Below are 24391 nucleotides of genomic sequence, written 5' to 3' on the forward strand. Positions count from 1 at the left end.
CCTTGGCTTATCCTATGGGTCTTACACTTCTAACATTCAATTATTCTTTGTTCAAAGTTTGCATTGTTGTGCTTGGGTGTGGTGGAGTCAGTTCCGACTCAAGGTGACTCTCTGGAAGTTGGAACAAAAATCTTGCCAGTTTCCCATTTTTATCTACATTTTTTGTCTGTCTTATATTCAGTTTTCATCCAGAGGGTTTTTTCCCCTGTCCATAGTATTTGAAAATAATTGTACTTTGGAGTTCATGCTTATGAATAAGTGGCATGACATCTTATTCTTCCACCATGACTGGATTACAGAAGGTTCATTAAGGAGACCCTTTCATATTAGAAACTATAAAGCTCATTTATTGTAAATAGAACTTTTGCAGGAGAGGCTATTTTGGGTATCTTTTGATATCCTAAAAATATCCAAATGTAAAACTTTATAATATTCAAGATTATTTTCAGTTCAGTCAGATGAGTTAAGTAAGGATTTAAACTAGCAAAGAATTAAGATAATGGAGTAATGAAGCCCATTTTAGAAAATATGAATAAACTCTATTATTTAGCACTCATGCCAGCAACAATCATTTGCATCTCTTCACTGCCATCGAGTCAGTGTAGACTCATAGCAATCCTCTGAACCTGGAACTGTTTACAGGAGTAGAAAGTACAGTCTTTCTTCCACGGATCTGTTGGTGGTTTTGAACTACTAAGCATGCGGATCACAATTCAACACGTAGCCACTATACCATCAGGACTCTGCCTATTCTTTGTCATATAATTCACATGTATAATCTCTCCATGTAACCATTTAAAGGAGGAAACATTTAGCTAAATTAATCAAGGTCTCTTAGAGAACGAGTAGCAGCGCTCTAACTCAAACCTCTTCTTTTTTTTGAATTTAACATTAGTTTATTTATTAGATGAGCCTTAAATCCACATCTCGGCACAAGTGTTTTTCTTGTTTTCATAAACTCAAGTTGGCCCAAGTTGAGAACCATCTCTAAGCTTCATATATATATATATATATATATATATATATATAATTTTATTGGGGCTCATACAACTCTTATCGCAATCCATACATACATCAATTGAGTAAAGCACCCTTGTACATTCATTGCCCTCATCATTCTCAAAATTCACCTTCCACTTGGGTTCTGGAATCAGCTCATTTTCCTTTTTTCCCTCCCCATTCCCCCTCCCTCATGAACCCTTAATAATATATAAATTATTATTTTATCTTATCTTACACTGCCCGGCGTCTCCCTTTACCCACTTTCCTGTTGCCCATCCCCCAGAGAAGAGCTTATATGTAGATCCCCGAGATCAGTTCCCCTTTTTACACCCCCTTCCCTCCCGGTATCGCCACTCTCACTGTTGGTCCTGAGGGGTTCATCTGTCCTAGATTCCCTGTGTTTCCAGATCCCAACTGCACTGCTGTGCATCCTCTGGTCTAACTAGGTCAAACCTCTTTTTTAACACAAAACCAAACCCTTTAATTTGGTGCTTCCCTAACTTTATGTACAATTTCCCCACTTCCTATTGGTTCCTTCTGCCCCTGGCTATACAGTAGGAAATATTTTGAAGAATTTTCTTTGGCTCTAAATTTAGGATCATTAATGGATAATGATCTTTGGGAAAGTAGAGTAATCTTCAATAATTTGTGATCTATCCTGTCATTTAATAACTCCCAGATATCAAATAAAAGTTATTAAGGTGGTTCAGAGGCTGACCTTGAGTTGTCATTTTATTGGCACACTTCCTGTTAATGGAGCATTTGCTATGACAGCAGAGAATCCGAGTGGATGACCGAGTGCGCTGATGGATGCTGTTGCTCTCTGTAGTCTCAGGCGAGACGTCACCCTCTCCATCTGGTGCAGTCTGATAGTGAGCTTCTTTTATAGAGAGTCAATTCAACTAGGTCTCTAGAATTAATCTCTTTCCCAGGAAGGACTGAGGTTCTGTAACTATTAGCCATCCCAACGGAGACCCTTATTTTAAGACTCTGAGTTGGTTATAGGTTGGTTCCTCCCCAGATTTTGAGAGCGCCGACTCCTGCCTTTGTGATAGGTCTGAGGATGAAGTTTTTTGAGTTTGGGGAGGAAGTTATTTTGCTCTGATGGCTTTTATGGTCCCCTCCCCCCCATTATTTTTATTCTCCTGGTATTCATTGTTTTTCGTGTCCTATAGTGATGAGCATTCCTTTGTTTCTTTACTTTCCCTCTTGGAAAGGAAGACCCTCTGGCTTCCCTCCCACTCACTCAGGAAACCTTCATTGCAAATCTGAGCTGAAGGTGCCTGTTTTCGAAACAAGCTCGCAGGTAATCTCTGCTCCTGTGATCACGAGACTCACACTGCTCTCGGAGGAGAGCCTGCACTCTGGGGGGCTCTTAGACGTCACTTACGAGAAGGGAATGCGTGGAGCATTTGACACAACACTATGAAGTCCTTCTGCGGAGGACATGTTGGAAGCACCCCAGTGCCGTTGCTGGCTCCACTTATTTCTGGGTCGAGGAAGCTGCTCCTGCCAGTGGTAACGTTTCTGATGCCATGGGCTCAATCACTGTCACATTCACAGTGTCTGCCTCGGGGCCTGTTGTCGGCACTCTGGATGCTGGCCCCGCCCCTTTGTCAGTCACTATGTGCTGTGTGACTTGACTAGAAGAGTGTATGCTTTCTTGAAGACTGTAGGAGGCATGGCTTGTTTCGTCCTCTCCTGCATGACCAGAAGAGGTCACCCCAAACACCTCCGGGTCTATGTGGAGGCTCCTAATGCTGATCTGTTCTTGATCTCCATTTTCACAGATCGTGGTTTGTCCCTAGGGCAAGAAGAAAAAATAGTGAAGAAAGCGAAACCAGAAAGAATCTACTCCTTGCAGTTACCAAACCATTCCAGAGCTTTGAGGCCATCAATCAAATTGTGTTAGGATACTTAAAGAAGTCCTTACTACGGGGGCCATCATGGTGGTCGGTCCAGTGTTTCAAGACCATTTCCAGTGCCAGGAGGGGACACTATTGAAATAGGCCAGTGAGCATCCTCATATATCTTTATTTTATACATTAGTAATTATGTAGAGTGGATTCCTGAAAGTGAAACAACTGATCAAGGTCTATGCACAATTTACATGTCAAGAGCTACTAGCAAAATGTACAAGGAACCATGGTGCACTGTGGGTTAGGCATTGGGCCTTTAAACCACACGGTTGGCCAGCAGTTCAAACCCACCAGCCACGCCAGGGGACAAAGATGAGATCGCCTGCTCCCAGTAAGATGCATATTCTCAGAGATCCTTGAGCCACCTCTCCTCTGCTCTACAGGATTGCTAGGAGTTAGAATCAATGCCAGGGTAGTGTTTAATAAATGATACGCACGCACACAAGCATCTTGCACTGCCACTAGTGTGTACAAAAACCAATACATGGCAGTCACAGGAGACATTATGAATCGAATAAAAGTAGGACTATCATATAGTAAAAAAAAAGTGCTACAACTTGACAGGCTGCCTGGGTTGGGGTAGTAAGGGTTAAGAATAGGGTTCACGGTTAGGATGCTATAGATGGTATCACAACTGGCATATAAAACTAGGGAAGCCACTAGCTCAGGGTTCTCTTGAAAGCACATCTTGAGGAACACTTTGGAGAAGAACTAGGATCCGCCCCAAGGGGCGAGGCCTCTTCCAATGCAGTGCATGTTCACACGAGCCTCAGAGAACATCAAAACGCTGCGAAAGCAGTCTCCAAATACACCCGGCACCATATTTAGATATCTCTAGACTCAGCACAAAGACTTACTGTTAGACTCCTACTCTCTTCCTCAAACGTAGGCACCTCCACTGTGCTTCTCACTGGCCTGGCCTTGGTACTGCTATAAGCCTCCACTGGTGGCCGCAGGAGGCAAACGAGATCTTCCCAGTAAACAAAAAGATCTTCTCTTGCATCGGAAGTGGGGCACAACTGAAGGTAAAAAGAGCGGCCGGTGGCAAGCTTCAGACGGAGCTGCTGTTTTACACCGTCGTGGATGGATAACCTTACGAACTTCAAGGGAATCAGCCTCGTTAGCTCCAAGGCCCGTGTCCACCTGTGTCCTTTGTCCTGGGTGGCACACCTGCATGTAATGTATCTCTCTCGATTGGCAGTTGGCCAGGCCAGGAGCATGACATCAGGCACTTGGAGTCTGGGGCTGGTGCAGACGATGCCCACGGTCACCAGTGCGCCCTGGCTGTGCACATCCATCACCTTCCCTCCTTTGCTAATCTGGATGAAGTCGCTCTCAAACATTGGTGCGTATTTGAAGAGCGTATACTCTCCGCTGTACAGCTGTCGCTGCAGCTTCCCCATGGCGATATGAAACATGCTGAGGGACGAGCAGCTCTCAGTCGCGTGACGCGCTAACGAAGGCCGACTGCTCATGCCGTCTTACCGCCAGGCGCCCTGGTCACACCGCCTCCAGGAGAACCGTAGTCCTCTGAATATAACTCTTAAAAAAGAAGTTTTGCCCCAGAATCAGTTGAGGATGCGGTACTGGCGCCGATGGCCAGCTGGCTCAATGCCAGAAACGCTCCGACACCTGGGCTCTGGCCGCTCCCCCTCTGTGGTCCACACGCAGAGATGTCGGGGGGCGCAAAAGTCTGGCAGACGCTAGGTTACCGAGGCGTTGGAGTGAAGATGTTGGGGCTCAGGGATGTTGGGGTGCGGAATAGTCCGGTTGCCTGATGTTGGGGCTCTCTTGTGAGGGGCCTGACTTCGAACCCAACCCACTGCTTCCCAGGCGCTTCTGCTTTTCGATTCTATCAGCTGAACCGCAGGTGGTAATCCACTGCCCACTGCTCCGCTGGCTGCCTCCACCTTGGCCCACAGCAGCACCCTTCGGAGTGGCGTTTTCACCCCCCCCCCCCCCCCCGCCCATTGTGACACACCACTTTGTCTCCGTCAATCAGCAGAGGACCCCGCTGGGCACAGACACTGCCTCCTCCTTTCCCCCAAACGCAGCACCTCCAAACTGCAGCTTCCCTCCCAGGGCCAGGAAATGGGCCCGAGGACTGGAGCCTATGCATACTGGTCGTTTGCTTAAAAAAACAAAACACCAACAAAAAAAAAAATAACCCCAAAGAAGTTAGACAAGTGTTCTGATAAATATTAGAGATAAAAATATACGTCTGCCTGTAGATACTCCCTTAGAGAAGATCCCTGGACAAAGTGGGAAACGACTCAGTACAGCATGTTTATCAATATTTACTGTCGCCCCTCCCCTCAAATGATCAACCGGAATGTCTTACAACAGGGGCTTGTGGGGAAAAACAAAACAAAACAAGCCTTATGACTAAATCTGCAGCCGAGAGAGTGTTGATTTTGTTCCTTATGTGTTGACATGTAAAGATATCCTTGACATTTATTTTTCCCCGAAAGGAGTGAAACAAACAGATTTCAAACCAGCATTAGAATGGTGCTCTTATTTACATAAACTCATCTGTGTATATTTCGATGCAGATGTATGTTTTGTGAAATGCAGTGTTTATCTATCAATGGTGTGGTTTTTATTTTCTCTTTTATAACTTACCGTTTTTACTGGAGAAATGTATTATTTCTAGTAATGGAAAAAATACAGCAAGTTTATTAATCATCTCTTTTTTACAGTCCCGATTATCACTGGCCACCACATGTTTTGGTGCCTCAAGAATTAGACTTGTTTCTGGGTAGATTTCACCTGCTGATTACAAAAATGGCATGTTTTCCTGTATCAGCTCTTGATTTTGAGATATAGAACATGCTCTCACCATTAAAAAAATCAAGTTATTTTAATGTAGTGTTAGCTAGCCTGGGATAGAGAAAGTGTGTGCTGGCCTTATTTAAAGCAGTTTATTTTGTTCTAATTCACATGGTATCCTTTGAGCTAAAGATGTATTTGAACAGTGGAAATGACATGAACTTGGAATTTCCCCAAAATTTCACTTCATCTTCATTAGAAACAATCCCAATTGTTATCTTAATGGGTCAGAAATAAGAGTTACTGTACAATAAATAAGGAGCCCTCGTGGTGTATGAGGTTATGTTTGCGAACCTCAAGGTCAACTGTTCTAACCTCCTAGCCGCTGTGCCAGAGAAAGATGAAACCTTTAACTCCTATGAAGATTTACAGTCTCAGACACCCACAGGAGAAGGCCCACTCTGCCCCACAGGGTGGCCATGACATAACTGGCTGACTGGTAGTAAGTTTGGCATAATAAATATTCAAATGTTCTGAAACCCACAATACGTCCAGAGAGTGCACACTCCTTTATTAAAATTTAAATATTCGAGTCTTGTTATAAGATGGCACAACTCTTCCACCTGTGTACAGAAACTCTTAAAAAAATTTTTTGGCAAATGATTCACATGTCATGTAATTCAATAGTTCGATATGTGCACACATTTAAAAGAAATTTAGAATTTTCTTGTAAAGAAGCTTGGAGTCAACCTTACCTCTGAAACATGTAACATAAATTATCCATTGACCTCTATATATTAAAATGTGTTCTGAAATGTTTACTGCATAATTTGAAAAAGAGAAGGTTAGGTCTTCAAATTCTTTAGGGAAATTATTATGAAGTTTTACATTTGTAGCACTCTGTCTACATTGCCCTCACCCCTTCCCTGCATGCTCCTTTTTGCTCTTCTTTCTGTTCGCCCCACTCTTCTCGAGCTATGTTCTGGCTCTGCAGTATCCGACTTACAGCCTCTGTTCACATTGCGCAGGTCAAAAAGGAAAATGGCTGCTTCCTAAATGACTCTAACTCACTGTGATTCTCTAGGAGGGGGAAGAACTACCTCTTTCGGTTTCCAAATCTTTATATCTTTTTTAAAATAAAAATATCATTTTATTGGAGGCTCTTAAAGCTCTTCTAACAATCCATTCATCAATTGTATCAAGCATATTTGTACATCTGTTGCCATCATTCTTTTCTAGACATTCACTTTCTATTGAAACCTTGGTGTCAGCTCTTTTTTCCCTTCTTCCGCTCACCCTCATGACCCCTTGATAAATTATAAATTATTATTATTTTCGTATCTTGCACCTACTGCCGTCTTCCTTCTCCCATGGTTTCTGTTGTGCCCCCACACCCCCTGGTAGGGTGGGGTGTGTTATGTGTCCATTATTGCAATCGGTTCCCTCTTCCTCCCCTCCCCTCCTCACCTTCTCTCTACACTCCTGGTATCAGTACTCCCATTCCTGTTCCTGGATTCCATGTGTCACGAGCTCTTAGCTCTCATCTGTACCTGTTCACATGCTCTGGTCTAGCCTGCAGTGAAAGGCAGGACTGGGGTCATGTTAGTGGGGTGAGGAAGTTTCAAGGAACCCAATACTGCACCCTGGTCGACTCATCCCTTCCTTGTGACCTTCTGTGAGGAGATGTCTTATTGTCTACAGATGGGTTTGGGGCCTCTGCTCTGACTCCCCTTGTTCTTAACAATAGGGTTTTGTTTCTTTGTTTTGGGTCTTCTGATGCCCATTACCAGATCCCATTTACACCTCTTGATCACACAAGCTGGGGTGCTTCTTCCATGTGGGCTTGTTGCTTCTCTGCTGGGTTACTGGTGGTTCTAACCACTGACCTTATGATGGGCAGCTCAAGTGTAACCAATTAGCCCAATTAGCCACCTTGGATCCAAATACACTTTCATTTGGAAGTTCCTTCATACTTAATTCCTTTTCAACTTTGGTATTTCTTACCTTTTTTGGGGGGGAGGGGTCTTATCCTGTAATTTGTGGATTTGAGTTCTCGTATTTAAAACAAGGATGATAATAGATGCTCAACTAACTGATGAGTCTTTCCCCTACATCTGTGCCTTAACTATACAGTGAAAAGAACCTTACTCAACACATTTACACCTGTTTCCGCCTCACTATCAGCAGTTTGAAATGACCAGTTTCTCTAAGGAGAAAGATGAGGCTTTCTGGTCTAGTAAAGATTTATAACATTGGAAACCTGAAGGAACAACCCTCTGCCTGGTAGGGTCCTTATGAGTTGGGATAGATGCTGTGGTGGTTAGTTTGGGTTTGTTGTTTGTTTGTTTATCAGATTGTGTCAACTCTAAATGTTCTGAAGGAGTCCTGGTGTTATAAAAGTTAGGTGCTTGGCTGTTAATAGAAAGTTAACTGTCTGATCCCACCCGGTTCGGGAGAGAAACTTACAGATCTACTTGGCAAAGATTACAGTTTAAAAAAACATATGGGACAGTGCTAGTATTTCCCATGGGATTGTTACAAATTGACAAAAGTAACTAATAACATAGAAGCTCTGAGGAATTTTGCAATATTTATAAATATTAACTCAGATTGTAGCATATTTCCCATGCACTTTGGAAAAAGTTTTGCATATTTTCAACTCTTAACACTTAATGTTTTGTTTTAAGTCTTTTGTTCATTCTATAGATTTATACAAATATTTCTTTTCCTATAGAAATATCTGGTTATTTCTGAAAATATAAGAAATATTTTTTCTTTGAAATACTGAGAGACCTGTTAACATATTAATAACAATTCTCTGTGGTCTTTCTAAATTCCTTATATCTTAATTTTCACTTCAAATCTATGTTACTTATATTGTAATTAGCAAAAGCAGTAGAGTTAATATACATTGAATAACCAAACTAATATATTGAAATATTAGGTTGAAATATATCCAAGCAGATTTGTATTCTTTTAAAGGCATAATTGGATAGTTAGCATTGGACAAAGCATAATTTAATGTAAGTCATGTCCTTTAATAACAGGCATACAATATCCTTAAAAGCATTTTATGCCGTGTATATCTGTTACAGGGTATTATTCTTTGGGTTCCATTAGAACAGTACTAATAGGTTTGTCTCCAAGGAAACTAGAAACAATCTTACTTGAAGAGCCTGTATGCTTTTACAGATTTCCCCAAACCAGTCATTAGACCATCAGGGGAAGCACCTGTTCTATCTGGGCTGACAACCACTATGGAAAATACTGCAGAGCTTCAAAACGGTCATGGAAAATTTAATTAAAATATAATGGCATTTCTCACAGACTTTTTGAAGCCCCTGTATGTCTCTATTTTTATGAATTTGGTGAAGTTACTGACACCTTTCTAGCTACTTAGAAGTCTACGTTCTTAACATTTGCCTGAGTAGTTGAGAACAGCTGCAGAAAAGTCCACCTGAACTTGAGGGTAAGAAAGTCTCTTTATTTAAATGTGGCAGCTCTCCATAAGCTTGCACCTTGTATGGTCCGATTTCCCGAAGTTGGCCATTAGATATTCAGAAAGCAAATTTATGCTCCTCTCCTCTCCATTAGAGATTATGTCATTGGAATATTTTAATCTCTGGCCCTTAATTTTTTTCATCCATAAAATTGAGATGATCCCATAGGTATCTTTCAGCTCTATGATCCTTCTGGCTTTGTGATAGGGGCTTAACAGTTACCTCTTGAAACAGAGTTACTACATATTTCACAAATATTCTAACAATGGTAATGCGTCAAGTTAATATTCACTTAACAGCAGCTCTAAGAATTGTGTAATTCAGAATATAGCCTTATTCTGTTGCTGAAGTTCTTCTTCAAAACTTTCAAAACATTTGAAACTTGAAATGCCAAAATGTTAATTATGATTATATCTACATTATTTGTTATATTAACAGTAAGTAGGGCTAATACTTAAAATTATGTAATTAAAAGTGTGGGTAAAACATTTTAAACATAATTCAATTAGAAATGAACAGGATTATGTTAAAGAATAATTTCCCTTCCCCTCCAAGGCATGTCTACATCTTAATTTTCAGAATTTGTTAATATGTTACTTAAATAGAAAAGTGACTATTTAGAAGAGCTTGGGTTATGGATTTTGAGATGAGATTATCTTGGATTATCTAAGTGTGTCCAATATAATCACAACTCAAAACCCAATGTAAAGAAGATGAAAATCCTAACAACTGATTCAAAAAGTAGCATCAGGGTAAATGGAGGAAGATCTGAAGTTGTCAAGGATTTCCTCTTGCTTGGATCCATAATCAATACTCATGGCAGCAGCAGTCAAGAGATCTAAAGATGAGTTGCATTAGGTAAATCTACTGCAGAGGCCCTCTTTAAAGTGTTGAAAAGCAAGCTAATTTTGAGGACTAAGGGGTGCCTGAACTAAGACGTGATATCTTCAATTGCCACTGACTCAGTGGCACCTAACAGCACTTGCAGTGTAATCACAGTGCTCCCGATAAGAAGGAGGCACGGAGGCAGAGTCACAGGAGATGTGATGGTGCACACAGTGCAATTATGAACCACAGTACATGAGCATCCTCCTGAAACTAAAGAGGCAAGAAAGGATTTATCTCAAAGACCTTCCTGAATAAGTCAACTCACCCGTCGCTTAGAATGTAGCGCAATGAGATTGATTTTAGATTTGTGACCACCAGAACAGGAAGGACAAGTGTGGATTGTTCTAATCCACTAGTTTCTGATAAATTGCTAACGTGACAATAGGAACCACCTACCGATTCTGTACTTGGCAGTGTAGTGCTGCTGTTTGCAGTGCCTAGCAAGGTGGCAGTGTGTTGGGGTAACATTGGACATTGGGTAGAGACTGGAGGAATTTGAAGAGCATGAAATTTTCATATTTTCTTTGAACATCATTAGTCATCTTAGCTCTTGAAGTGCAGTGTTAATGCTATAAGAAGTTTGCTTTTTGCTAATCCTGGTGTACTATATGAACAAAGAGAAACTAATAAGACTAAGCTCTAATTTCTCAGGAGACACCTTGAAGACAAGACGGTAATGGAATGATATCCATAAAACCCTTTCCTCTGGAATTATTCATTCACTCATACTAATTTTTATTACAAATCTAACTGATGGAGGTGCTTCTAGATGTTTAGGTCCACATTCTACATTCAGGCTCTAGAGTCTGTTTTAATAATTTGTCCTTCAAAACCAAACTACTGCCATCAAATCCTTTCTACTCATCATGACTCTGTGTGGGTTTCTGAGACTGCAAGTATTGACTGGAACAGAAAGCCCAATCTTTCTCCTTCTGTACTACTGGTGGTTTCCATCCCATAAGCGTGCCTATCTGCCTGGTAAGCATCATATCTTCATTCTCCTCAAGGCCCCAATTAATCGAACCACTGCCCACTCCTTTTTGCTCTTCTTCAAGTTCTTCCAACAAGATAAAATCACAAGCTCTCCTGTGGAGACCACCATCTTTTCCTGCAGCCCAAGAATAAGTAAAATGTTGGTGGAGATCATTCAACCATGGCAGCAGTACATCAGGGAGCTGCCACACCTTCAAGCTGGATTCAGAAGAGAACACTGAATGATTGACATCATTATGGACATGGATTTTTGACTGAAAAAAAATACCAGAAAGATGTTCACTTGTGTTTTATTGATGGCACAAGACATCTTACTGTGTGAATCATAACAAACTGTAGATAAACTTGAGAAGGAGAGATATAGAATGCGTCATTGTGCATGGACCAAAAATGGCAGTCTTTTGAACAGAGCAAGAGGATATTGAATTGCTTTAAATCAGGAAAAGTGTGTTTCAGAGTTTTATCCCTTAACCATATTTATTCAGTCCATATGTTTAGCAAACACTCCAAGAAGCTGTATTGTAGGAAGAAGAATGTGGCACCAGGTTTGGAGGAAGGGAGGCTTATTAACAACATGCGATATGCAGATGACACAACTTTGCTTGCTGACATGAGAAGGACTCGATGCTGATAAAGATCAAGGATTGTAACCTTCAGTATAGATTACAACTCAATGTAAAGAAATGCAAAATCCTCACAACTAGGCCAAAAGATAACATCATGCTATATTGAACAAAGATCGACGTTGTCAAAGATTTCATCTTGCTTGGATCCACAATCCATACTCATGGAAGCGAGAGTCGAGAAATTAAAAGAAGTATTGTACTGGGAAAACCTGCTGCACAAGACCACTTTAAAGTGTCAACGAGCAAGGATGATATTTTCAAGACTAAGGTGCAGCTGACTCAAGCAATGGTGTTTGAAAGTAGAATATTGAATAAGGAAGATGCAGAAGAATCAGTTCACTTGGATTATTGTGTTGGTGAAAAATATTGAAAGTAACACAGACTGACCGAACAAACAAGTCTTTCTAGGGAGAAATAAAGCGAGAATGCTTCTTCTGAGTAAAGACAGCTGAAATATGTTCCATGTACTTTGGATCTGTTGTCAGGAGAATCCAGTCCCTAGTAAAGGACTTAATACTTGGTAAAATAGAAGGTTAACAAAAAAACGAAGATAACTTTCAATAAGTTGGCTTGGCACAGGGACTGTAACAAGGGGCTCAGATATAACAATTGGGAAGATGGTGCCGGACTGGCTAGTATTTCATTCTGTTGTACTTAGGGTTGCTATGAGGTGGAACTAACTTAACACCTAACACAAAATTCCATGAATGGAATGGTAGTAGCAATGTTAACATTAAGGTGCTAATGATGAGTCTTCAGAAGGAAGTGTGAGCAGTAGATATAACACATCTTCTGAGAGAATGCCTACGTCATCAGACACAGAATGTGGTACAATATGAATATTAAGGACATCTATGGTAACAATAAGGGCTCAGAAGAAAGTGAGCAACATGTTTCTGAAAACTGCAGGTAGTTGGTATGTAGTGGCAGAAAGACTGGCAAAATTATGGTTTAGATTTGTGGAAAGCAGGATCTTTAAGGTGACATTACTTCCAAGATTGCTGAGGGGATTTCCAAGAAATGTACCTGGTTTCTTCTTGTCGCTTAAAAAAATGTCAAAGTAAGAACATGATTTGAATGAAGTATTTCTAAGCAAGCACAAACAAACAAAAAACTAAGACTTAATTATTGTGAAGTTTCTCAGGCTATCCACTTTTCAGAAAATGCTACGATTTGGAGGTTCACTCTCTGGGAAGTGTGCTTTGAAGACAAAGCCAAAGATGTGTCTAGCTAACTTCGGAACAATCAAAACATCAGTCACATAGAGGGCTTTGGGAAGAGAGTCACGGATGCCTCTAGCCCCTCAGAGGAAGGCAAAAATAGAAATGTGATCATCCAGGAAAAAGTTTGTGGAAAGTCCTCTTGTCCAAGGAAGTGACTTCTTGTGACACACACTAGAAACCAACGGGTTCTTGAGGCTCTCAGCAGAATCATCGCCAGCGTAACCCCGAAAGAGATCATGAAAGAACAAAAATCCCACTGGATCCCCCAAATTCTATAGCTAGGATATGTGCTTATAAATCTAATAAGCTGCAATTATGTGTTATTCATCATGAAACTAGAAATATGACTCAGAGGGTGTCGCTGAGGATGCAGAGGACAGAGCTAAGAACTGCAAAAGATGATTACCAATTCTTAAAAGCTAATAGAATTTGTTGAATTGGATTTCACAATTCCGTGTGACTATTCTTTCCTTTTTTCCTTTAATTTCCCCCTGTTTGAATGGTAATGTCTGTAATTGTTATCCTACGCATTTTCTACCAGGCATTTTGAAATCAGATAGCTTGTTTTCTCATTTTACAGATCCACAAATGGAGAGGAATTTTACCCAGAGGGTCTGTCATCCATACCTGATTTAGATCATACCATCTGGTACTCTTGAACTTTTGAGAATTAGATGAGAGTTTGAACTTTGAGTGGATATGATAATAGGTTGAGACTTATTGTGCACAGGGCTGGGCACGAAGCTGTCTCCCTATAGATGTTCATGCCCTGATTTTCAGAACCTCAGCTGCTAACTCAAATGTTGATAGTTTGTGTTTACTGAGAGGTGCCTTGGAAGAAAGTCCTGGTGATCCACCTTTTAAAAACCAGCTATTGAAAACCCTCTGGAATACAGTTCTGTTTTAATAATTTGTCTTTTTATTATTTCATTAGGGGCTCATACAAATCTTATCAAAATCCATACATACATCAACTGTGTAAAGCACATTTGTATATTTATTGCCTTCATCATTCTCAAAACATTGGCTCTCCAACTAAGACCCTGGCATCAGCTCCTCATTTTCCCCTCCCTCTCCACTCCTCCCTCCCTCATGAACCCTTGATAATTTATAAATTATTATTTTGTTATATCTTGCCCTGTCCGACGTCTCCCTTCACCCACTTTGCTGTTGTCCGTCCCCAGGGAGGAGGTCACATGTTGATCCTTGTAATCGGTTCCCCCTTTTCAACCCACCCTCCCTCTACTCTCCAAGTATCGCTACTTACACCACTGGTCCTGAAGGGATCATCTGCCCTGGATTCCCTGTGTTTCCAGTTCTTACCTGTACTAATGTACATCCTCTGGTCTAGCCAGATTTGTAAGGTAGAATTGGGATCATGATAGTGGGGGAGAAGGAAGCATTTAGGAACTAGAGAAAAGTTGTATGTTTCATCGTTGCTACATTGCACCCTGGCTGGCTCATCTCCTCCCTGAGACCCTTCTGTAAGGGGATGACCAGTGGTTTACAAATGGGCTTTGGGTCTCCACTCCACATTCACCGCCTCATTCACTATAAGATTTTTTTGTTCTGATGATGCCTGATACCTGATACCTTCAACACCTTGTGATCACACAGGCTAGTGTGCTTCTTCTATGCTTGTTGCTTCTGAGCTAGATAGCTGCTTGTTTACCTTCAGTCCTTTAAGACCCCAGACACTATATCTTTTAATAGCTGGGCACCATTAGTTTTCTTCGTCACATTTGCTTATGCACCCATTTGTCTTCAGAGATTACATCATGGAGGTGATCACACAATGAAATCATTTTTTTGTTTTTTGATGCCTGATAACCGATCCCTTCATCACCCTGTGATCACACAGGCTGGTGTGGTTCTTCCATATGGGCTTTGTTGCTGCTGAGTTAGATGGCCACTTGTTTACCTTCAAGCTTTTAAGACCCAAGATGCTATATATTTTGATAGCTGGGCACCATCAACTTTCTGGACCACATTTGCTTATTTACCCGCTTTGTCTTCAGCGATTGTGTCAGGAAGGTGAGCATCATAGAATGCCAATTTAACAGAAGAAAGAATTCTTGCATTGAGAGAGTACTTGAGTGGAATCCTAATATTCTTCTGCTACCTTAATACTAAACTTATAAATTTATGCACATAGATGTATTTCCCTATCCTCATATATAAATATATTTGCATATGTTCATGCCTTTATTTAGACCTCTATAAATGGCCTTTGCCTCCTAGCTCTTTCCTCTATTTCCTTTGACTTTCCTCTTGTCCCACTATTATGCTCAGTCTTCCTTTGGGTTTCAGTAATTCCTCTTGGTTACATTACCCTTGATCATGCCCTACCAGGCCTCTTATACCCTCCTCACCACCGATTTGGATCACTTGTTGTTACCTTGTCCCTGTGTTTGTTAACACCACTACCTTTCCCCCCATCTTCCCCTCTCCATGTCTCTCTGGAACTGTTGGTCCCATTGTTTTCTCCTCCATTGTGTTCATCCAGCCTATCTTATTTAGACAGACCTGCAGAGCTAATAACATGCACAAGAACAAGACAGAGCAAAAAAAGCAACACTATACAACAAAACCACCACCACAACAAATCAATGACAAAAAACAAAACAAGACACAAGAAAGAAAAGCTTGTAGGTACTTGAAGGATCGTTTGTTGGCTTTTAGGAGGCATGTTTTCCTGTCCAGTCTGTTGGGGTACCATGCCCTGTCCCCAAAGTCTACCTTCTGCATTGCCTGGGGACCTCACCACTCTGTTCCCTTGTTCTGTTGCACCCCCTTAGTGTTTTGCCTTGGTGTGGCAGGACCAGATCGGGTACAGTTCCCACACTCAGCTTCCAGTGTTGTTCCCTATAGGGATATGGGTTAGTGAGGGATGTTATGTCTCATAGTGAGCCTGGCCATGTGGTCTGCTCTGTGGACTGGGCTGCTCTAATCTGGAACATTCTCCTCAAAGCCTGGTGGGCCATGATGTGCTCCACTCTCTCCTCCTCCTCCTTCATCTGCTCCCATGTCCTCAGATGAGATATGGTCCCCTCCCAGAGCTGCAGATTCAATGCTGTCCTTTGAAATAAATTATTTTTTGGGGGAGGGACTGGTATCCATGTAGTAGGTGGGATTGGGGCTAGCCCCTCAGACCTCTCCACTGGTTCCCTAATCCATACCGGCGTGTTGCATTCATATCTTGGAGCACTGGGTTGAAGTCTGGTCCCTCTTTCCCTCAGTGGACTCATGTTGTACTTTTTCCTTTGTACTTTGCTTATTTTGCTTAGCATGATTTCCTCCAGTTCTTCCCATACAGCAATGTGCTTCATATATTCATCGCTGCTTTTTAGTGATGCGTAGTACTCCATTGTATGTACATACCACAGGTTTTTAATCCACTCGTCAGTTGATGGAAATTTGGGCGGTTTCCAAAACTTTGCAATTGTGCCGTGATGAGCATTGGAACACAGATGTCTGGCCTTGGTTTGGTTCTTGCCTCTTCTGGGTATATGCCCAGTAATGGGATTGCTGGGTCATATGGTAACTAGATTTCCATCTGTTTTGTATATCGCCAGATCAATTTCCATAGTGGTCGTACATACTTACAAGTCCTCCAGCAGTGGATGAGAGTTCCTGTCTCCCCACAGCCCCTCCAACACTGTTGCTTTCTGATTTTTTGAATTGGGCTATCTTTGAGGGTGTTAGGTGGTACCTCATTGTTATTTTAATTTACATTTCTCTTTTGGGTAGTGATCGGGAATATTTTCTCATATGCTTGTTGGTCATTCGGATTTCTGCCCCTGTAAAACTTCTGCTCAGGCCCTTTGCCCACCTGCTTAGTGGGCAAGTAGTTTTTTTTCTTTTTGGAAGCTAGCAGAGTATGATAGATTTTAGTAATAAGGCCTTTGTCTGATGTGTCATTGCTAAAGATGTTTTCCTAGTCCGTGGACTCTAATTACTCTCTTCGTGAATTCTTTCGATGTACACAAGTGTTTTATCTTCAGTATATCCCATTTGTCAATTTGTGCCTCTTCTGTGTTTGTGCCTTTCCCTATCTCTGATAGCCTATGTATTCCCTGTGTGCCAAATTTCTCAAGTTGGTCCCAGTTCCCTCATTGATAAACCTAATAGTTCCAGGTTTAACTTGAAGGTCTGTGATCTACCTTGACTTTATTTTTATGCCTGGAGTGAGATAAGTGCCTTGCTTCATTTTTCTGCAGGTACATATCCATTTTTTTCCAGCACCACTTGTTGAAGAAGGCATATGCTTGCCACTGGATATTTTGGGGGCCCTTATCAAAGATCAGTTGTCTGTATGCGGATGATTTTATTTCTGGGTTTTCAGTTCTTTTCCATTGGTCTGAGTATCTGTCTTTGTACCAATACCATGCGGTTTTGACATCTGTGGCTGTGTAGTATGTGCTAAAGTCAGGTAAAGCATGCCCTCCCACAGTGTCCTTCTTCTTGCGGAATTCTCTGCTAATTCTGGGCTTCTTCCCTCTCCATATGAAGTTGGTAATCAGTTTTTCAATTTCTTTGAAGAAAGATGAGGGTGATTGTATCGGGATTGCATTCAACTTATATAGTGCCTTTGGGAGAACTGACATCTTGACTATATTGAGTCTTCTAATCCATGAGCATGGGATATTCTTCCATTTGTTGAGGTTGCTCTTGGTTTCTTGTAATTGTGTTCTATAGTCCCCATAGAGATCTTTTGTTCTTTTAGTGAGGTGTATCCCTAGATATTTCAATTTGTGTTTGACTATTGTGAAGGGTACCACCTTTTTGTTCTCTTCTTCTGTGGTCTTATCTGATGTGTATAACAGTCTGATGGACTTTTGTTTGTTGATCTTGTATCCTGCCACTCTGTCAAACTCCTCTATTGCTTATAGTACTCCCCTTGTGGAGCGTTTCAGATTTTCCATATATAAAATCATATCATCTGCAAATAACAATTGTTTCACCTCTTCCTTCCCCAGACAAATACCTTTGATGTATTTTCTTTGCCTTATGCCGTTAGCTAAAACCTCCAGCACGATATTAAATAAGAGTGGGGACAAGGGACATCCTTGTCTGGTCCTCTTTTTCAGTGGGATTGTGTTAGTCTTTTCCCACTGAATACCATGTTGGCTGTTGGTTTTCATAAATAGCTCGTATTGTCTTGAGGAATTTTCCTTCCATTCCCATCTTCTCAAGTGTCTTAAACAGGAATTGGTGTTGGATGTCGTCGAATCTTTTTCTGCATCTATTGATATTATCATGTTGTTATTATAGTTTTTCTTGTCAATGTGATGAATAGTACTAAGGGTCTTTTGTATGTTGATCCATCCCTGCATCGCTGGTATGAATACCACTTCATCATGGTGAATTATTTGTTTTATATACTTTCGTATTGTGTTGGCTAGTATTTTGTTAAGGGTTTTTACATAGATGTTCATTAGGGATATTGGTCTGTAGTTCTCGAATCTTGTGGGATCCTTGCCCAGTTTTGATATTAGAGTTATCCTAGCTTCATAGAAGGAGTTTGGGAGGTTACCTTTTTTTTTTCTGACAGTTTGTGTAGGATTGGTGTTAGTTCGTCCCTAAATGGTTTGTAGAATTCTCCAGTGAAGTCACCTGGTCCAAGGGATTTTTTGTTGGTAATCCCTTGATGACCTTGTCTATTTCTTCTATTGCTATGAGTCTGGTGAGATTCTTGACCTCCATCGAGGATAGTCTAGGGAGGGAGTGTTTTTCCAAGAACTTGTCCATGTCTTCCAAATTGTTGAATTCATTGGAGTACAATCCTTTATAGTTCTGTGTAATTATCCTTTTAATTTCATTAGGGTCTGTCATAATGTCCCCTCGTTCATCCCTTATTTTTACTTTTGAAATTTGTTCCCTCCTTTCTTTAGTTAGGTTTGTCAGTGGTCTGTTGATTTTGTTTATCCTTTCAAAGAACCAACTTTTAACAGCATTAATTTTTTCTATAGTTTTCCTATTTTCCCTCTCCTGGATCTCACCCCTGATTTTTATTATTTCTTTTCTTTTGCTATTAGTAGGATTGTCCTGCCGCCTCTGCTCTAGTTGTAAATTTTGTGTCAGCATATCAGTCATGAGTCTCTCTTCCTTTCTCATATGTATATGTATTGCTATGAAACTTCCTCTGATAACTGCCTTTGCTGTGTCCTGTAAGTTTTGGTACATCATGTGCTCATTTTCCTTGGTTTCTAGAAATTTCCTAATTTCATCTCTGATCTGTTCTAATATGCACTCCTTTTGTAGTAGAGAGTTATTCATCCTCCCATTGTTTGCTCTTATTTTCTTCATCTTCTGTTGATTTCCAGTCTTATGGTACAGTGGTCAGAGGAGAGGTCTGTATGATATCAAGTGCTTAAATTTATGTAGATTTGCCTTATGCCCCAGCATGTGGTCTATCTTAGAATGTGTGTCATGTGGGTTTGAAAAGAATGTGAATGAATTTGTATTTGGATAAAAAACTCTGTAAATATATATCAGGTCAAATTGTGTAATTATAGTGTTTAGATCTCTACCCTCGTTGAGTTTCTTTTCCTGTGATCTTTCTTTCTCAGAGAACGGTGTATTCATGTCACCCACTATAATTGTTGAGGCTGTGATTTTTTCATATTTTGAAGTGTGTATTCAGTGGGTCTCTCATTCGGGGAATATATATTTACAATGATTAGTGGTTCTTTGTCTACCATTCCCTTGAGCATTATATAACATCCCCCTTTATCTCTTTTTATGGTTTGTACTTTGATTTCAATTTTATCCGAGATTAGGATTGCAACCCTTGCTTGTTTTGAATTGCTGTTTGCTTAGTATGCCTTTCTCCAGCCTTGATTCTCAGCCTATTTTAGTCTGTAGCCTTGAGATGTGTCTCCTGCAGGCAGTAGATTGATGGGTTTTGTTTTCTAAGTCAGTCTGCTAGTCTCAGTCTTTTAATGCCTGAGTTCAGGCCATTGATATTCAGGGTTATTATCTCCATCTGCAGACTCTGTGATGTCATACCTTTTGTGTTGGGAGTTGTTCTACTTTTCTTAGGTGCTCTGAATAACACACAGTCTGATGTGTGTTTTCCACCATGAAGAGTTTGACAGTTAGTCCAAGGCCTTGCCTTGTTTACTCTCTACTGGCTGAACAATCTTCTTCATCAATCACCTCACTTTTTGATACCTCTTCTATAAAATGCAGACGTTAGTTCATGATTATTTATAGGATCATTATGATTTTGGTCAAATTATGCAATTTTAAGGTCCTATATAAATTTCTTTCTATACAAATACAATTTTTCTCTATTCTGTCTGTATTTCCAGAGACAGTAATCAGACAATGTTGGTAGAATTTGCAAGTTACAAAATTATTGTACAAACCTATCTATCCCATATCATATGTGCACTCAAATATGCGTGATTTTTGTATGTGCATAGAAAGTCCAGAATTATACATTTGTATATAACACAGTTAATATTGGGTATATCTGAGGCATAAGATCCTAGGGGACTTTAACTTCTCACTTTATATATTTAAACATTATATGAATTATTTAGAAGCACGTCTAATTTTTTAAGCAAGGATTTTTTTGTAAGTAAATGCCACAAATCTTAGGAAATAATGATGACCCATTATGGCACCATAATTTTCTGTAGGATAATTTGAAAATTATTTCTTGCATCTATGCATTCATTCAATGATTCATCCATATTTATTCATTCAATTTTCATTCTAGTTTATACATTCATACGTATTTGGAAGGCAGTTGTCTCTGTTCATTTAAGTTAATCTTTTTGGAGGGTTAGAGAAAGGGCATGCCGAAGCCATAGTGAGTTGTGTTGTTTATGTAATAGTTATTGAATGACTATTATTTTTAATAAGGAGCATCTCGGGTTTCTACTCCTATAAAGTTACAGTCTCAGAAATCCGCAGGGGGTTGCTCTGAGTCAGTATGAACTCAATGGCAGTAAGTTTGCTTTGGTTATTATTATTTCGAGGTGTGCTGGTGGCACACTGGTTAGGTACTCAGCTGCTGGTTGACAGGTCAACTGTTGCAGAAAGATGGTGGCAGCCTAGTCTCTTATTGCTTTACAGACTTAGAAACTTTGGAGGGGAGTTTTATTTTGTCCTGTAAGGGAGTCAGACCCCATAGTAGTGGGCTTGGTTTAGGGGGCATTGCTCTTTCTAGGATGCCTGATGGCATAATGATTAAGTGCTTAGCTGCCAACTAAAAGGTCATCTTTAGGAGAAAAATGTGGTAATCTGCTTTTATAAAAATTCACTCTGTGAGTCAGACTTTATTGGATGGCTAAAGGTTGTTATTATTTCTCACTGTTGCTGTAAGCCACGTGTCCTTAATTATTAATGAGAAACACTAATTCTTTTTTATGTTTACGGGACATTTTTCATATGTTTACTGGGCATTTATATTTCTTCTTATGAGTATAGAGCAATGATTTCTTTAAACTTTTTTATTTCAGATAATTTATATTAAGTGTATTTTAATATATTTTGGTTATCAAGCTTTTATCTGTTAAAAATGTTTTGGAACTCTTCTTCAGTTTGTTGCTTTCCCTTTGGTGCTGTTGCTATTGTATCCTGTGCAAAAGTTTTCATTTTTGTGAAGCTCAATCTGTCCGTATAGTTATTTAAAGCTTCTGGATTTTGTGTCTTGCTTGGGCTGACCTTGACCAATCCCATACTTATAAAAATCATCCTATTATATTCCTTTTATATGCACATAGCTTCTTTTTTTAAAAAAAATTAAAAGTTCATTTTATTGGGGACTCATGGCTCTTATAACAATCCATACATCAATTGTATCAAGCATATTTGCACATATGTTGCCATCATTATTTTCTAAACATTTACTTTTTATTGAGCCTTTGGTATTAGCTCCTCCTTTTTTCCCTCTCTCCCACCACCCTCATGACTCCTTGATCAATTATAAATTATTATTATTTTTGTGTCTTACACTGACCACTGTCTCCCTTCCCCCAAGGTTTCTGTTGTTTGTCCTTCTGGGAGTGGAGTGGGTGGGATGATTATGTCCTGATTATTGCAGTTGGTTCCCTCTTTTCCCCTTCTCCCCACCTTTCCTCTATCTTCCTGGTATCACTACTTCCCATTCCTGCTCCTGGATTCCATGTGTTGTGAGCACTTAACTCTTATCTGTACCTGTGTACATGCTCCAGTCTAACCCGCAGTGAAAGGCAAGACTGTGGTCATGATAGTAGGGGGTGAGAAATCTTCAATGAACCAGAGGAATATTGTGTGTTTCATCAGTGCTATACTGCACCCTGGTTGACTCATTTCTTCCTTTTGACCCTTTTGTTAGGGGGTGTCCATTGTCTACAGATGTGTTTGGGGTCTCTGCTCCAACCCTCCTCATTCTCAACAATATGGTATGTTTGTTTGGGGTCTTCTGATATCTGTTACCTGATTCCATCAACACCTCATGATCTCACAGGCTGGTGTGCTTCTTCCATGTGGGCGTGTTGCTTCTCTGCTAGATGGCTGCTTGTTTAACTTAGACCCCAGATGCTATGCCTTTTGATAGCCAGGCACCATCAGCTTTCTTCACCACATTTGCTTATGCACCCATTTTGTCTTCAGCAATTGTGCTGGGAGTGTGAGCGTCACCGAATGCCAAGTTGTTAGAACAAAGTGTTCTTGCATTGAGGGAGAACATTAACAGAGGTCCGAAGTCCATCGCTACTTCGGTGTCTCATTTCTTCTTTAAAAAACAAAACAAAAAGCCCTCTAATTTACTTTGGGTTTCATCCACACCCCAATATTATAGTCAATTCTCCCAGAAGCATTTATTGAATAGTCTAGCTTTTCTCTATTGATTTCAAGTATTACATTTGCATACATTTCTCAATTGAGCTTTTTGTTGGAAAATTGTCTAACTTTAGAGATTAATTAGGAGATAAATAGCATTTTCAAACCTTCTTATTCAGAAATATAGCGGATTTTAATGAAGTCTAGTTTTATGTTGAGCACTTGTATAATTTAAAAAATAATATATTGCTAATTATCTTCCTGGCTATTTGTCAGTATTTTTCTACTGTGAACAGATATTACCCCCATTTCATTTTCTAGTAGTTATTGCTGGTAGGTATGAAAAATCTTTATGATTTGTGAAAATATTTCTGATGATTTCTAGTTGGGCAATTAAATCTGCAAATAATGATAACTATGCCTCTGACTTCCTAACATTTATAAGCAATCAATTTTCTTCTGTTATTGATTGGTTATATCAACCATTACATATAGAGTAGCAGTGGTATGGACTCAGCAGTCTTGAAACTGGAGACCAACACATATGTTTTAATTGTCTCTTTAGTATTACTTCTAAGTTCTCATATGTTTCTGTACTTTCCTCTTTGCTTTTAGTTTTGGAATATAGGTTTTAACTCTCAACACTTATTTTATATGCATTTTGTATCTCCTTCCCATGATAACAAAGACTTTTAACATTATTACTAAAATATCACTGAACAAATTCCGTTTTCAAGTTATTTAACTGAGCATATCTGCTTTCAGGTGGTGTTTCATAGACTACAAATTCTTCAAGACTGTCATAGTATGTACTTCATGTTGTCGATGCCATTGAGTTGGTTCTGCTTAATAGTAAGCATTTATTAATTAAAGGGCTCATCTTGAGGATCAATAAGTATACCAAACCCAACCAAATCCATCAAATCAATTCTGACTCATAGGAACTCTGGATGGGGTTACCAAGGTCTTTATGGGAGAAAGCCCTTATCTTCCTCCTCTAGAGCAACTGAAGGTTTGAACTGCTGACCTTATGTTTAGCAATCTAATGGCGGACCATTGTTATCTCATGGCAACACAAGATCTCCTTCAGTAAGTACACAAAACAGCAATAAATACATAAATATATCCTACAATACAATACTCTAGAAATCTTTATGATACATGTTTCTCCAACCTCATTATCATAACCCGGAATGAATCTCAAAGCTTATCTTCTGTCTAAATAATATGACCGTATCTCTCCTCTTGCTTCATCAATTTTAAATGATTTATTTGTTTTAATAAAAGTTAAGTTTAATCATACTCAAACCGTCCTTTTCTAAAGGTTATTTTTTATGATAGTTTAGTGTTTCTACTGCATATTTAACCTTGGTGACTTTGAGAACTATTATACTTCAGGAACTTTAAATAATATTTATATTCAGATGCCACGTGTATTCAACAATAGCCAGTGCCACTCAGTTTAGTCTTTTGTAAACTGAGGAAATGAGCCCTCACTCTTTTCTTCCATTTTACTCCTTAACTTCTCACTTCCTGTCTTCTCTCAACTATGCATCTATTAACAATTGTCAAGATTGTTAATATTTATATACTACCCCATTACATTGGTAAGTTTTTATGTTTTGTCCAGAGGCTGATGCTATGCACTTTTAACCAATGAGTCATGTTTACATATTTATTTTTAAAATAGAATA

At 39.8% G+C, this 24391-nt stretch overlaps 2 protein-coding genes across 6 annotated transcripts in view; one reads left to right on the forward strand and one right to left on the reverse strand.

Moving 5' to 3' along the window:
• ANKS1B (ankyrin repeat and sterile alpha motif domain containing 1B) overlaps positions 1 to 24391 on the forward strand; it is a 1331756-nt gene that overhangs the window by 331888 nt on the left and 975477 nt on the right. The window lies entirely within an intron of this gene.
• On the reverse strand, positions 2260 to 4396 carry GARIN6 (golgi associated RAB2 interactor family member 6). Its single transcript, XM_075552580.1, has 3 exons — positions 3758 to 4396; positions 2581 to 2806; positions 2260 to 2387 (listed from the first exon to the last, which is right to left on the reverse strand). The coding sequence occupies exons 1-3, from the start codon at positions 4394 to 4396 to the stop codon at positions 2260 to 2262; spliced, it is 993 nt and encodes a 330-aa protein (XP_075408695.1).

The sequence above is a fragment of the Tenrec ecaudatus genome, chromosome 6 (genome assembly GCF_050624435.1).
Source record: "Tenrec ecaudatus isolate mTenEca1 chromosome 6, mTenEca1.hap1, whole genome shotgun sequence".
NCBI classification, from domain to species: Eukaryota; Metazoa; Chordata; class Mammalia; order Afrosoricida; family Tenrecidae; genus Tenrec; species Tenrec ecaudatus.

Excerpts from the sequence above, each read along its gene's own strand:
- GARIN6 (XM_075552580.1), bottom strand. The coding sequence starts at position 4,396 with ATGAGCAGTCGGCCTTCGTTAGCGCGTCACGCGACTGAGAGCTGCTCG. Across the intron at positions 2,807-3,757 it reads TAAGTCTTTGTGCTGAGTCT|GGACAAACCACGATCTGTGA; the intron begins AGAGATATCTAA and ends TTCTTGCCCTAG. Across the intron at positions 2,388-2,580 it reads ATCCAGAGTGCCGACAACAG|TGACGTCTAAGAGCCCCCCA; the intron begins GCCCCGAGGCAG and ends CCTTCTCGTAAG.